Source organism: Equus przewalskii, unplaced genomic scaffold (assembly GCF_037783145.1).
Source record: "Equus przewalskii isolate Varuska unplaced genomic scaffold, EquPr2 ChrUn-10, whole genome shotgun sequence".
Lineage (NCBI taxonomy): Eukaryota > Metazoa > Chordata > Mammalia > Perissodactyla > Equidae > Equus > Equus przewalskii.
Window position 1 is genome coordinate 1,306,708 of NW_027228747.1, and position 14,089 is coordinate 1,320,796.

Sequence of the window (14,089 nt, forward strand, 5' to 3'; positions counted from 1 at the left end):
TGACAGCCATCTTGCCTTGGGCTGGGGCCCCTCGCCTCCCTGAGATTTCCCCACCTGTAAAATGGGAAGGAGGGCAAGACCATCTTCCCGAGTTGTGAGGATCCAGCGAAATGCATTGCACCTTAAGGGCCCAGCACGACTTCTTTCCTCCTCTTGCTGCTGCTGCTTTTTAAGAACAGTATGATGGAGCTATAATTTACAGACCACAAAGTTCACCTGTTTAAGCTGTACAGCTCAGCAGTTTTACTATATTTACAGAGTTGAACCATCACCATAATCTATTTTAGAACACTTTCATCACCCCTAAAAGAAACACTGTATCCATCAATGTTCACTCCCCATCTGCCCACCACGCCCCGGACAATCACTCATCTACTTTCTGGCTGTGCCTATTCTGGACATCTCACATAAATGGAATCAAACCGCATGTGGCCTCTCGGGTCTGTCTTCTTTCACTTAGCGTATTGTCTTCAAGGTTCATCCACAGAGTAGCATGCATCAGTGCTTCATTCCTTTTTATGACTGAATACTATTCCATTGCATGGCTATACCACCATTTGTTTACCCATTTGCCAGATGATGGACGTTTGGGTTGTTTCCACTTTTTGGCTGTTATGAATAATGCTGCCATGAACATTCGTGTATAAGTTTTTGTGTGGAGATGATGCTTTCAATTGTCTTAGGTATACACCTGGGAATGGGATTTCTGGGTCATATGCATTTTGAGGAACTGCCATGCTGTTTTCCAAAGTGACTGCAGCATTTTACATTCTAAGCACTTCTTTTTATAATCCTCGAGATAGGAGATAAACCCACCTTCCCATGAACACTGGCTCAGGGCCCCTGAGCCCCAGGTTGGGAAGTCTGTCCCAGGGATAGAGTCTGGATAGCCTTAATGTTCAGGAAATGCTGGCTGGACTGATCTGTCGAGAGCCGCTCCTCTTTTCCTCTCTCCCAACTATCAACAATTGGCCCAGCCCTGAACAGCCCCAGGCTTTTCTGGAACAATTTCCCCAGAAAGTCTCTCTGGCAGATGACATCCTCCCAAGGACTCCCCTCGCGCACCTGGGATGTTGTTTGCTTGCTCTCTCTCCACATCTCTCCTTTCAACCAGGATCTATGTCTCTCTCCATACCCTTTCTTCTGCCTCCATCTCTGTCTATCTCCATCTGTCTCCCCATCTGTGACAGGCAGAATAACGGCCCCTGAAGAGATCTATGCCCTAATCCCTGGAACCTAGGAATATATTAGGAATATATTAGGTTACATGGCAAGGGGGAATTAAGACTGTGGATGACATCAAGGTGGCTGGTCATCTGACCTTAAAATAAGGAGATCATCCTGGATTATCCAGATGGGCCCAAGATAATCACAAGCGTCCTTAAATGTGGAAGAGGTTGGCAGAAGAAGTCAGAGGGAGAAAGAAGTTCCCTTGAAGATGAAGGGAGCAGAGAGCAAAAGAATGCAGGTGACCTGGAAACAGGAAAAAGAAAGGAATGGATTCTCCCCTGGAGCCTTCAGAAAGGGACACAGCCCTGCCGGCACCTTGGTTGTAGCCCAGTGAGACCTCTGCCTGCAGTCCAACCTACAGAGCTGTAAGATGATACATTTGTGTTGTTTGAAGCCACCACGTTTGTGATAATTTGTTACAGCAGCATATACAAAACTCCACAGGACTCCTGTCCATTGTGTCTCCACGATGTTTCCTTTCACATCTGCTTGGTTTTGTTGTGTCTCTTCCACTAGAGTGTGAGTTCCACGAGGGCAGGGACGTTGTGTGTCCCTACCGTGTGCCCAAAGCCTGGAGCACCTGACAGGCTCTTGGTCAGCCTTCATTAAAGCGAAGACGGAAGAAGAGCCAAGCGGTCTTGCAAACCCCTGCCCAGAACTCCCTCAGCTCTGGTCCCCGTGCCTTTTCTGGATCCCAGTGTGGCCGCCCCAGTGTAGAGCAGAGTGGAAAGCCAGGCAGGGGGTCTCCCGCCTCTCTCTGCCCCTCACTGCCCACCCTGCTGCAGCCTGAGCATGCGCCCTAACACCGTCCCTCTTGTGCTGGGCTCCCCATGCCCTCAGGGTAATCTTCCTTCCAAGGCTCTGCAGGACCCAGTCCCAGGCAATCCCACCACTCCCCACCTGCCCCCACCTCGTCCTGGCCCTTGACAGTCACTGAGGCTTCGCATGCTCTGTTCCCTCTGCTGGGCACATCTTCCCTGTTTTCCCTTTTTCTTTGCTGAAGCATTTTCAGATAAATCCCAGACATCATCACATTCCACACTGATACAATTATATGTATCTTTTAAAATATACAAACTTTTCTTTCCATAACCACAATGTCATTATCATATCTAATAAAAGTAACAATGATTTCTTAATATCACATAATAACTAGTCCATAATCAAATTTCCCTGATTGTCTCAAAAATGTCTTTTTACTCTATTTTGTTGTTTTTAAAACCAAGAACGAGGTCCATACACTACATTTAGTTGTTATGTCTCTTAAGGATCTAATTGAAAGCACCCTTCTTCCTGCCCCCACCCCCCGCCCATATATCATTGAGTTGTTGAAGATACTGGATACTGACAAATAGAAGTGGCAAGCAATAGGATATATTGGAGTATAGGAGGAAGCCGTTTGGTGTAACGTTAATTCAGCCTGACTTTGTTTTTTCCAAAAGGGCCTGACGTGGCTGTTAAAGATGCATTGTATATCTGCTTAAGCATTTGCTATGTCCCAAAGACAAGAACAAATGACCTTAAGATAAAGATGCAACTTCCCCCCACAGTGGCATTTCCTGAAGGATAAGCATCTTTCCTTAGGCTAGGAACATATTGCTGCACCCACCCTGTGACCACCAAGCTTGAAACAACCGAACTGCCACCCTGCCACCCTGCTGTGTCCACTGAGACAGCAGACCTACCTGCTGTGTCCATCAATCGCTGTGCCGACAGAGCATTCTCGCAACTATTGTAAAAGGGGCATGTCAATCATATGTGAAACATCCTCTTTGGGGGTATATAACCCCTCCGTACACCCCACTTCTTTGGTGCCCTTCCTTCCTTCGGGAAGAAGGGCCCTGGGCTATGGTCCTCACATTTTAGCTCAGAATAAACTCACCCAAATTTTCATTTATAGATTGGCTATGGACAATTTTCATTGACAATACATTTTCCAGTAGAGTTACCCATATTCTGGATCTTTTTGATTTCTTTGGTGTTATGGGATATGTCCCTCTATAAATGGATGATGGCCCTAGAGGCTTGGTTGGGTTCAGGCTCCACTTTTAGGGAAGAAAGCTGTACAGGTGGTGCCGTGTGCTGCACACTGCATCTCTTCAGGGGGTACGTGATGGCTGGGAGTCCCACTTTTGGTGATTCTAAGATTGAGTAGGGGCTTCTGGTGGTGACAACCTGATCCCTCCGTTGTAAAATTCCCCATCAACATTTCATCTAACAGTTTTACTCACTGATGATAATTGCCTGACTCAATTATTTCATCAGGGGTTGCAAAGTGGTGATTTTCCGACTCTATCATTCCTTTCTTATTCATTAACTGGAAGTCTGTTGTAAAGAAGAACTTTCCCTCATCAACTAGGATGACTTGGTAACCCTGAAATACAATTTGCACAGGAAACATACAGCCCGGAAATACAATTCACACAAGGATAAGTGCTTAGCTCTTTCCTTTAATTGCCAGTTTTCAGAATAAGGAGTTGGTGCTGTATCCTGTGTGTTTCTCTCCCTCTCCCTTTATCCTCCTTGCCCCATTTAGTATCACTCCGAACAGCTACATTTTGTACATTCAATGTTTCAAGTGCATTCTTCAATCTCTTTGACGTTCACATTGCCTTGTTATAGGCAGTGGGAACTCTATGTCCTTTTGCTGTTACCTCATTCTTTGGTCTCTTTACTTTCTGGCACAAGATACCCCGAGGTTCATCTTGAGTATTTCCTGCCCCAGACCTGGAATCAGCCTTCCCTCTAAGGAGCTGGGCACTGGGAGATCTCATGGCTGGCACACTATCCATTACTTTTAGGCTTTTTCAGTGACATTACAAGATTTTTACTTCACTTCTTTTATTTTATACTTATATCATTTTCTTCTCTTGCTCTGGAAACAGTGACTCCTAATATATACATTATTATACAATATGCCATAAGATAGTTTCAAATAATAACACCAATACTACGATTAACAAGCACACTACAAAATAAAATGTAGCATATCTTTATATCTCTATTTGTCCTTATGGGAAAACTAACTCTTGCAATATTCTCCCTGTCCAAAAAATAGACAAACTGTACTTTATGAAGACTTAAAACCTTTGTGTTTCAAAGGACGCCATCAAGGAAGTGAAAAAACAGCACACCAAATGAGAGAAAATATTTGCGAACCATACATCTGACAGAAAACTCGAGTCCAAAATATACAAAAAAACTCTTACAACTCAACAACAAAAAGGCAAATAACCCAGTTAAAAAACAAGGAAAGAGTTTGAATAGACCTTTCTCCAAAGAAAAGATGCAAACGGCCAGTAAGCACATGAAAAGATGGTCAACATTATTAGCCAGGGAAATGCAGATCAAAACCAGAGTAACAGGGGCCGCCCAGGGGCGCAGCAGTTAAGTTTGCACCTTCCACTTTGGCGACCTGGGTTCACCAGTTCGGATCCCGGGTGCGGACATGTCACCGCTTGGCAAGCCATGCTGTGGTAGGCGTTCCGCATATAGAGGATGATGGGCACGGATGTTAGCTCAGGGCCAGTCTTCCTTAGTGAAAAGAGGAGGATTGGCAGCAGTTAGCTCAGAGCTGATCTTCCTCAAAAAAAAAAAGAAAAGAAAATATATGTCCACACAAAAACTTGTACATGAATGTTCATAGCAGTATTATTCAAATAGCAAAAGAATAGAAATAGCCCAAATGTCTATCAACTGAGGAATGGATACGTTATGGTATATCCTTCCAATAGAATATTATTCAGCCACAAAAAGGAACGAAGTCCTGAGCCATGCCACAACAGGGAAGCACCTTGAAAACATTATGCTAAGTCAAAGCCACACACAAAAGGTCACTTACTCTATGATTCCACTTATAGGAAATATCCAGACTAGATAAATCCGTACAGAGAGAATGCAGATTGGTAGTTGGCCAGGGCCTGGGGGTGGGGGTGATGGAGAGAAACCGCTTAATGGCTAAGGACTTTTACTTTGGAATAATGAAAATGTTTTGGAACTAGAGGCAGTGATTGCACAACATTATGAATGTATTAAATGTCACTGGATGTTCACGTTAAAATGGTTCATTTTATGTCATGTGAATTTTACCTCACCAAATTGGTAAAATAAGAAAGGAGTGAAATCGTGACACATGCTACAACACGGATGAAGCTTGATAACATGCTAAATGAAAGCAGCCAGACACAAACGGCCACATATTCTCTGATTCCATTTAAGTGAAACGTCCAGAATAGGCAAATCCATAGACACAGAAAGTCGCTTAGTGGTTTCCAGGGACTGGGGTGAGGGGGGAATGGATAGTAACTGCTAACGGGTAGGCATTTCTTTTGGGGGTGATGAAAATGTTCTGAATTAGCAGCTGCTATGGTTGCACAGATTTATGAATATACTAAAACCACTGAACTTTACACTTCAAAAAGCTGAATTTTATGGATTTTATGGTATATGAATTATACCTCAAGTAAAAAAAATTTCCTCCCCTCCTTTGTCCCAAAGACGCCCAAAGAAGAGAAGTCCAGGTACGTTGGCCCCACCCCTCCGCTCGTCTTTTCGTTTTCCCGGGAGCTCGGAGAGCGGCCGCGGCGCGCAAGTGCGCAGGCGCCCTTCCGGGTAGGAAGGCGCGAGGGGTTCGCCCCGCCCACGCGGGGTGACTCCTCCCACCCCGGGCCCGCCCCTCCCTCGCGGGGGTCCCGGGCGCCCCCAGCGAGGCCCTGCCGCCGCCGCGTTGCGGCGTTGCTCCAGCCTGCCATCTCAGGCGGCGCCCGAGGCCCGGGACTTGGTGCCAAGCCCCCCAGAGAGCGATCATTAAGCGTCGCCCGAGGGCCCCCGACCTCCCTGGCAGCCGCCCCCCCCCCCCCCGCCCCGTCCCCGCGCCCCGGCGGCGCCGGCGCGGGCCTCGTCCCCTGGGCGCGGGGGAATCTGCGGCCCCGGCCGGGAGGACCAGGCCCCGGAGCGCGGGTGGCGGAGCGCTTCTGCCCAGGGCCGCGTGGGGTCTCTGTCACAGCTGCTCAGCTCTGCTTTTGAGTCGTGAAAGCACCTAGAAAGGCATGAAGTGGCCTGTTCCAGCAAAACTCCGATGGACGCTGAAAGCTGAATCCCATGTAATTTTTACATGTCGTGAAGTCATCTTTTGTTTTCTCTGTCATGTAAAAATATAAAAACCAGTGCAGCCACTATGGAAAACAGTATGGAGATTCCTCAAAAAACTAAAGAAAGAACTAACATATCTACTCAGACAACTTGAAATCAACAATCCAAAGCAACATATGCGCCCGTATGTTCATTGCAGCACTATTCACAATAGCCAAGACATGGAAACAATCCAAATGCCCATTGACTGATGACTGGATAAAGATGTGGTGGGTGTGTATATATATATATATATATATGGTATACATATATATACACACACACAGTGGAATACTACTAAGCCATAAAAAAGACAAAATCATCCCATTTGCAACAACATGGATGGGCCTGGAGGGAATTATGCTAAGTGAAATAAGCTGGACTGGGATAGACACACCAAATGCTTTCACTCATATGTGGAATATGAACAAGCACATGGACAAAGAAAACAGTTCAGTGGTTACCAGGGGAAAGGGGATAGGGGGTGAGCACAGGGGGTGAAGGGGAGCACCTATGTGGGGACAGACAAGAAATAATGTACAACTGAAATTTCACAATGATGTAAACTATTAAGAACTCAATTATATATATATATGCACCATTCTTAACTGGCTGGCTGTAAAGAAAGCCAGGCAGTGTGGTTTGCTGCCCCCAGGGCCTTTACGGGTCCCTCAATTTGTCAGATGCCCCGGGGAATCCACAGACACAGCACTGAGACTAGCCATGACTGGAGGCAGGGGTGACACAAGTTCCCGGGTCCCCGCCCTCCAGCCACATCCCTGAGCGGAGCACCAGCCTCCTGAGAGGGGACAGCACCACCTGAGGACTGACCTAGTCCATCTTCACAAATTATCTCCTAATTCCATTTTATTTTACACCAAAGGATATTTTGTAGGAAAACAATTCTTTTCAAGTTTATTTTTAATTGTGATAAATGGAAAACCTAATTCTTTTGGATCACAGGTCTGCCTTCTAGCAGCCCTCAATTTCTGCCAGTAGTTACAGCCTCTGTGGCAAAGCCGGCTCAGAGCCGAGGCTTGGTCTGGAGGATGGAAGGCCAGCCCCGGACACCTGGCTCTGCTGATTGGCCCAGAACTCCCCCCTCGGAGCTGTCCTTGCTGAAGCGCAGACACCCAAGAGCAGGCGCCACACAGATCCACCCGCCATGTTACACTCGGCATCTGCAGGTCTGCAGAGCGAGGTGTGGGAGAGGAGTTAGGCCAGCACTGTTCAGTAGAAATACAACCTGGTTCATATTTAATTCTGAATTTTCTAGTAGCCACATTTACAAAAGTCCAAATAAACAAGTGAAATTCATTTTAATATATTTTATTTAACCCAATACATCCAAAATAGTATTTCGACATACAAGCAATAAAGACAATTATTACGGAAATATTTTAATTCTTTTTTTTGGAACAAAGTCTTTGGAACCTGGTATTTTACACTTATAGCACGTCTCGCTTCAGACTGGCCCCATTTCAAGCCCTCCATAAGCACGTGCGGCTAGCGGCCACCCTAGTGGACAGTGCAGATTTAGACCCAATGAAACAGGGATTGTGGGGGCAAGAACGGGCTGAGTGATCCCATGAGGGAGGACAAGGCTGCTCAGCTCAGAGTCCTGGGAAACCTGGGCTGAGTTGAGGTTGTAAGAGGGCAGCTGTGGGAGGCACCGCCTGTAGCCACGTGACGCGCCTACCCACCGCATCCCACCCCCTGCCACCCCCAGGCACACCCTAACTACTGCATGCCTCTTGGGGTGGATGAGAGGGGTGAGCAGCAGAATGGGCCAGACTCCTCATTTATTGGTCAGTGTGTGAAGATGTCACCCACCCTCAGCGTGCGCTTCAATTAGTCTGTTGGTGATTCCGAATTGGGTTTGTTGGTGGAGGCCGGGGCAAGGTGTACGTTTTGGAGCAGGAGGGTGAGCCATAGAGACCCACAGTTGGTGGGGGAGCGCGTCCCCTGACCTCACAGGTTGGGGAGAGGACTTGGGAGGGGAGAGATAAAGTTGACGCCTCATTAGGGGGCCGAGGAGAGGCCTTTTTCCTTTTGATCCCCCCATCCCTCCTGCACCACACGCACACACAGGCTCCGAGCCCTGCTCCAAGGAGGGGCTTCAGTCAAACTCTCCCAGAACCTGAGGGGCCCCTACCTGGGCTGCTACTTCTGGGAATGTATGACTAAGATTAGCTAAAATTAGGAACATCTGAGTTGGGGGCTGAGTGGCCCCCCCCCCTTCCACCCCCTCTGACTGGCTTATCAAAGAGCTGTGAGGGGAGAGGGCGCCTAGAGTATCTTTTTCCCCAAAATCAGACCTTGGTTTCGCCTGGCTGAGACTCCTCCCCAGGCCCCAACCACACCTGAGTCTGTGGAGATGCTTCCACTGGCCACGGGGGCGCGTCTCCATGCCTCTGTCCACCTCTGCCACTGAGCAAACCCCTCAGGCCCGCCAGCTCCCCAGAGAGAGCAGCGGGGCCCCGTGCTCAGGGAGTGACTGGGGCGGTCGCACACAGAACAGATATCAGTCACCAGGGGTTCTCCAAGGACAAGGATCCCACAGGGCCCCTGAGAGGAACAATAACGAGGCCCAGACACTGAGCTCGGCCCCCATAAACTCTGGGCAGGAGTGCAGGGGCTCTGTGCCAGGAGAAAACATCAGAGGCAAGCGGAGCAACAGACAGCCAGGGAAGAGGGATACTGTAGATCAGAAAGGCAGAGGCAGACTGGTTCCAGCCCCATTTATTACAAAATAATGGTTACAAGTCTGGTATAGAAAAGATCCCTGCTAGCCCCCATACACCTGCAGTGCCCCCGCCCCGCGAAGTCCCTTCCTCAGGCGCCTCGGCATGCAGGGCTCTCAGATGCGAAGGTCCCCAGCCAGGAGGGCATGGTACCGGGCAGGGGTGAGGGGCACGTAGCCGCCCCCAGCCTGGTCCAGAATGTAGAGCGAGTCAGACAGTACGCTGGGGTCAAAGCCCTCCTTTGCCATCCGAACCTTCTGCTGCTTGAAGGTCTCTGTGGTGGCCAGAGACTCCTGGGGAGGGGACGTCAGAGGGAGCTGGAGAAAGGGTACTCTGCCCAGGTGGTTCAGGCGAGTTCCCTGCATTTGTTAAGGGGCAGGTCTGGGGAAAGGGCGTGAACAAGGTCAGGGTTTAGGGGAGCGGGTGACAGGGAAGGGAGGCAGCCAGGTCTGGAGGAGGGGTACAGGGAGCGAAGGGGGTGAATGCCTGTGTCTGGGAAGGAAATGTTCTTTCTCTTCACAGGGTGTATGACATGGGGGTCCCTTTGTGGGGCTTGGGAGCCACTGACCACTGCGGATATTTGGGGTGAGGGGTTGGAGCAGGAGTGGCTGGTTACCTGGAGCCTTAGGAATCGAGGCCGGGCATAAGGTGGCAAGTTCTCGGAAACATGGGCATAGAGCTGCTGAAGGTCCAAAGAGTGGGGGGGACGCAGAACCAAGGCTGCCATTCCAGCCCTGCCTTCGTGCCCTGGGTGGTGGGGCAGGTGGGGGCAGGGTCAGCTGCAGTGGCTGACCACCACAAGGCCTCATGTTCCCTGCACCCGAGGAACACCCACCCATTCAGGGTGGTGGGCCGGGTGCCCCCTGCCTCCCATGCCTCAGCACCTGGCACAGTGACTCCGTAGACGTTCACCTCCTGAAGAAAATCCAGGGCCTCCAAGGCCTCTGCCACCTCAGTCGTGGCCACATTCTCCCCCTTCCACCTGCCAGAGAGCAGAGATGTAACACTGGGAGTCAGAGGTCAGGGCCTTATGAGCTGGGTGGGGAGAGAAAGAGGTCAGGGATGAGGGGAGGGCGCAGATGGTCACAGGGCAGCAGGGTTTGCAGGTGTGAGGTGAGAGGTTGGATGAGGAGCTGGGCTGGGGCGGGAGGTTAGGGCGGGGAGGTTAGGGGCTTTGGGCACAGAGATGAGATGCCCAGGAAAGGACTCAGGAGGTTATGGACAGATACCTGAAGGTGTCTCCAGTCCGGTCATGGAAGCGAAGAAAGCCTTCATCATCGCAGACCAAGAGGTCCCCAGTGTTGAAGAAAACATCCCCAGGCCGGAAGACATCCTTCAGCAGCTTTCCACGGGCCAGCTCTGGCCCCCCAGCGTAGCCCAGGAATGGGGACTGCTGGTTCACAGGGGCCACCAGCAGCCCTGGCTCACCTGGCAGAGTCATTGGGGTCAGGGGTGGCTGCCTCTGACTCCACTCTCCAATTCCAACCTTCCTTTGCCAGCTCCACCACCCCCGCCCACTCCACCTGAGGACAAACCTGGAGATGTGGTCACACAGTGCCCTCGGGTGTCCCGGATCGGCTCCCCTGTGGTGACATCATAGCGAATCAAAGAGAAGGGGAAGACATGCTGGGGAAGGGAGACCAGGCCAAGGTCATTTCAGTTGCATGAGCCCCTCCCCGCCAGCCCCTCCCCAGTGCCTCGGGTCCTCCAGTTCCCTCCCCGCTACTCACCTTGTAAAGCCAGGAGGCGCGTCCCACAGCGCCTGGCCTTCCTGTGTAGTTGAAAGTGGCCACGTTGCCCTCTGTCAGACCATACGTCTCCAGCACCTGCAGGGGCCCGAAGCGCCGCACGAAACGCTCCCAGGTGTCTGGGCGCAGCCCGCTGCCCACCGCCAGCCGGACCTTATGTCCACGTTCTGCCTTGGTCTGAGAGGAGTCGGGAGATCGGCAGGAGCTTCAATACCCAGATGCCAGCTCCCCAAAGAGAAGTTCTGTTTCCCACTCCCCAGAAGCCCCTTGCACTATGTCCTCCATCAGATGCCCTCAGCATCAGCTGTCCTTCCACCCCAGGCTCCTTCCCACCCTGCCACTTTCCTCTCCTTGCTTCCTCTCCCTCCAGCATCCTGACAGCTGTCTCAGTGTCTCCCATCCACTGCCCATCTGCCTGCCTCGGCTCTGCCCGGGATCTGTGCCCACGTACCGGGGGCTGGTTGACGAGGTATCGGCATAATTCCCCAATGTACTGGAACACTGTCACCCTGTGCTGCTGGCAGTCCTCCCAGAACTGACCAGCTGAGAACTTGGACTTCAGCACCACGGTGGCCCCTGCCAGAAGCGGGGAGGAAGAGGAGGAAGGAGGTGATTTTAAAGGCTTCCACGGGAGCCCTGACCCCCTCCTTCCCAGACACTAGCCTTCACTGTAGTGGGGTGCCCGGGAAGGCCCTGCTGTGACATTCGATTCTCTACCCTGAAGGACTCAGGAAGCATCCCCAGGTGAGCACACCACACAGATACTTAATAAATGGTTGCTGGAACAAACACGTGCTGGGGGACTGAGTGGAGGGTTAGGGTGGGGGACACTGACCAATGCCCAGGCAGCCCACAATGCCCAACAGGGAGCCAGACATGTGGTAGAGTGGGAGGGTGAGGTAGATGACGTCCTCCTGGTGGGCGCCGCACAGCTGGTAGAAGCCCTGGCATTGCAGGATCTTCAGATGACTGATCCGAGCAGCCTTGGGGAGGCCTGCGGGGTGGGGGTCGGGAGATCAGGGGAAGGGCCCGACCTCCAAGCCCTGCCTCTCTCTTGGCCCCTGCTGGGTTTCCCACAGAAAGAGGCGGAGGCAAGACTGAAGCCGAGAAGAAGGGCGGCCAGGAAATGTGGGAAGTTTGGGGAGGTGGAGAAATGAAGAGGGGTGGGAGGTTGGCGAGAGAGAGGATATGGCCGCTGGGATTAGCATCCTCTTGGGCGGGGGGAGTTGGAGGGGTAGCCGGGGAACTGAGGAGGTCACAGTTCCTGTTCCCTTCTTCCTCTGTCATAGTTTCTGGGAGGTAAGCACGGTGTCCAGCCCTCACCCGTGGTGCCAGAGGTGAAGATGTACAGACACGTGTCCATTATGCTCTGGGGGGCAGAGAGGGCCCCAGGCACCGGCCCACCCACTTCAGCCGATGCCTCAGCCAGCAAGTCGCTGATTCCAGCAGGATGGGTTTCCGGACCTGCAGCCCACAGGCGGAGCCCCATGGCTCTCAGGGCCGGCAGGTCGGGCTCCAGGGACTCCAGGAACTCTGGATGGGATGGGAAAGCACAGCTCGGGCGGCTCGACCGCTACGGAGAGGCCTTCCCCACCCCTTAGCCCATTGCCCCCGGCCCCCGCCCCCCTCCTTGCTCCGCACTGTTCTTGGGTGAAGGTGAAGACTACGGACGACCCGTCACGGATCTGGGACCTGGAGCCCGACTCTTCGGGAATCCTTGGGAACTAAAGACCCAGCTGCATCCTTTCACAAACCCAGGGACTCATATCCCCACTCACCTTTTCAGAACCCCAGAGATAGCTCTGCCTCCCTGCGAGCCCCAACCCTTCCCTGACACGCCCCTTTCTGCGGCTGGTCCCGCCCCCGTCGGGTGGGCTCTGCAGCCTTACCTGGCGCCAGCACGAGCGCGCGCGCACCGCAGCTGCGGAGACAGTGCAGTAGGGGACCCCGGCGCAGGGCGGTGGGTACAAAGGCCGTGCGCAGGCCAGCCTTGGCCAGCCCGAACCAGAGCCACAGGAACTCTGGGCAGGCGGGGAGGAGCAGCGCCACGGTGGCCCCAGGTGCCAGAGGGGCAGCGGTTTCTCCAGCTCCGGCCGCGCCATCCCCTTCCCACACCGCCGGCGCCGCGCCGCTTCCGGCCGCCGCGTCTCGGGCGCCGTGCGACGCCCGCTCTCCTTCCCCGGCGCCCCCTGCGCCGCCGCCGGGCCCCCAGTCCCAGCCTCGAGCACGCAGGAAGGCACGCGCCACCCGGTTGCTCTCGCGCTCGGCCTCCGCGTAGCTAAAGCGCCGCGCGCCGTGAATGAGAAAGGTGTGCGCGGGGCGCTGCCGAGCCAGTTGCGCGAGGCGCCAGGCCAGGCTGCAGCCCCCCTCGGGACCTTCCGGGTCGGCGGCCGCCGCGGCCAGGGCGCGCGCTCGAAGAGCCCGTTTGCAGCGTAGAGCGCGCACCGCGAAGGCCAAGTCTGCCGCGAGCCAGCGCAACTGCGGCCAGAGGTGCAGCTTCAGCAGCAGCAGCGGCAGCAGCAGCAGCAGGGGCAGCAGCAGGAGGGCGGCCATGGTGCCCTCTTCCTCGACTCGGCCCCGTCTGGTCCCAGCCGCTTGCAGACAGCCCGGATACTCCCTTCCCAAAAACTGGGGCCGCTCGTTCCTGCTCTTAGACCTCTCCTTCCCGGGAGCGCGCGTGCGCTGGCACACGCCCCTTCCCACCCAGCTTCCCCCCTCCCCACGGGCGGCGAGCAGAGGCCGGGGAGGAGTGCGTGTGACAGGGGCGGCCCCGCACTCTTGGCCCTCCCCAAGACTATGCCCCGCCCTGGACGCGCTCCCTCCGGGACTCCCCGCAGCCCGCACCCTACCAGGTCCTAGTCAGCGCTGAAGCCTTTCCTCAATCCCTGGGTCGTGTCCCAGTTTAGGTTCTTTCTCCTCAAGGGCAGTTTAGGCAACTGGCTAGACTTTGAAGTCCTGGTCTGATTTGGCTCCCAGTCCATCTTTCCCTCTTCTATCCCTTTTTCCACCCGTGATGGGAGGGTGCCACTGCTCTCCCAAGAAAGACTGAAGAACTCAGCCCCTTGCCTGTTTGGAGCTGCAAGTCCCGGCAAGAGAGCCAGACCCGTGCCCTCCCTCCAGCTGCCAGCTGCAGCAGCAACCCCAGGGGATGGGGTGGTGGGGGCAAGAGTTAAGTAGGGGAAAGGTGGAGGCCCAGACAGATTCCTGGAGAGGCCACGGTGGAGGCCCCTCCCTTTG

General features: G+C 53.3%; 1 protein-coding gene across 1 annotated transcript; it reads right to left on the reverse strand.

Moving 5' to 3' along the window:
• Positions 1-9,087: 9,087 nt before the first annotated feature.
• On the reverse strand, positions 9,088-13,567 carry SLC27A3 (solute carrier family 27 member 3). The gene is made up of 10 exons (XM_070607496.1): positions 12,742-13,567; positions 12,176-12,385; positions 11,688-11,846; positions 11,304-11,428; positions 10,835-11,029; positions 10,640-10,730; positions 10,334-10,532; positions 9,989-10,086; positions 9,721-9,851; positions 9,088-9,397 (listed from the first exon to the last, which is right to left on the reverse strand). The coding sequence occupies exons 1-10, from the start codon at positions 13,403-13,405 to the stop codon at positions 9,221-9,223; spliced, it is 2,049 nt and encodes a 682-aa protein (XP_070463597.1). The 5' UTR covers positions 13,406-13,567; the 3' UTR covers positions 9,088-9,220.
• Between the last annotated feature and the right edge of the window lie 522 nt (positions 13,568-14,089).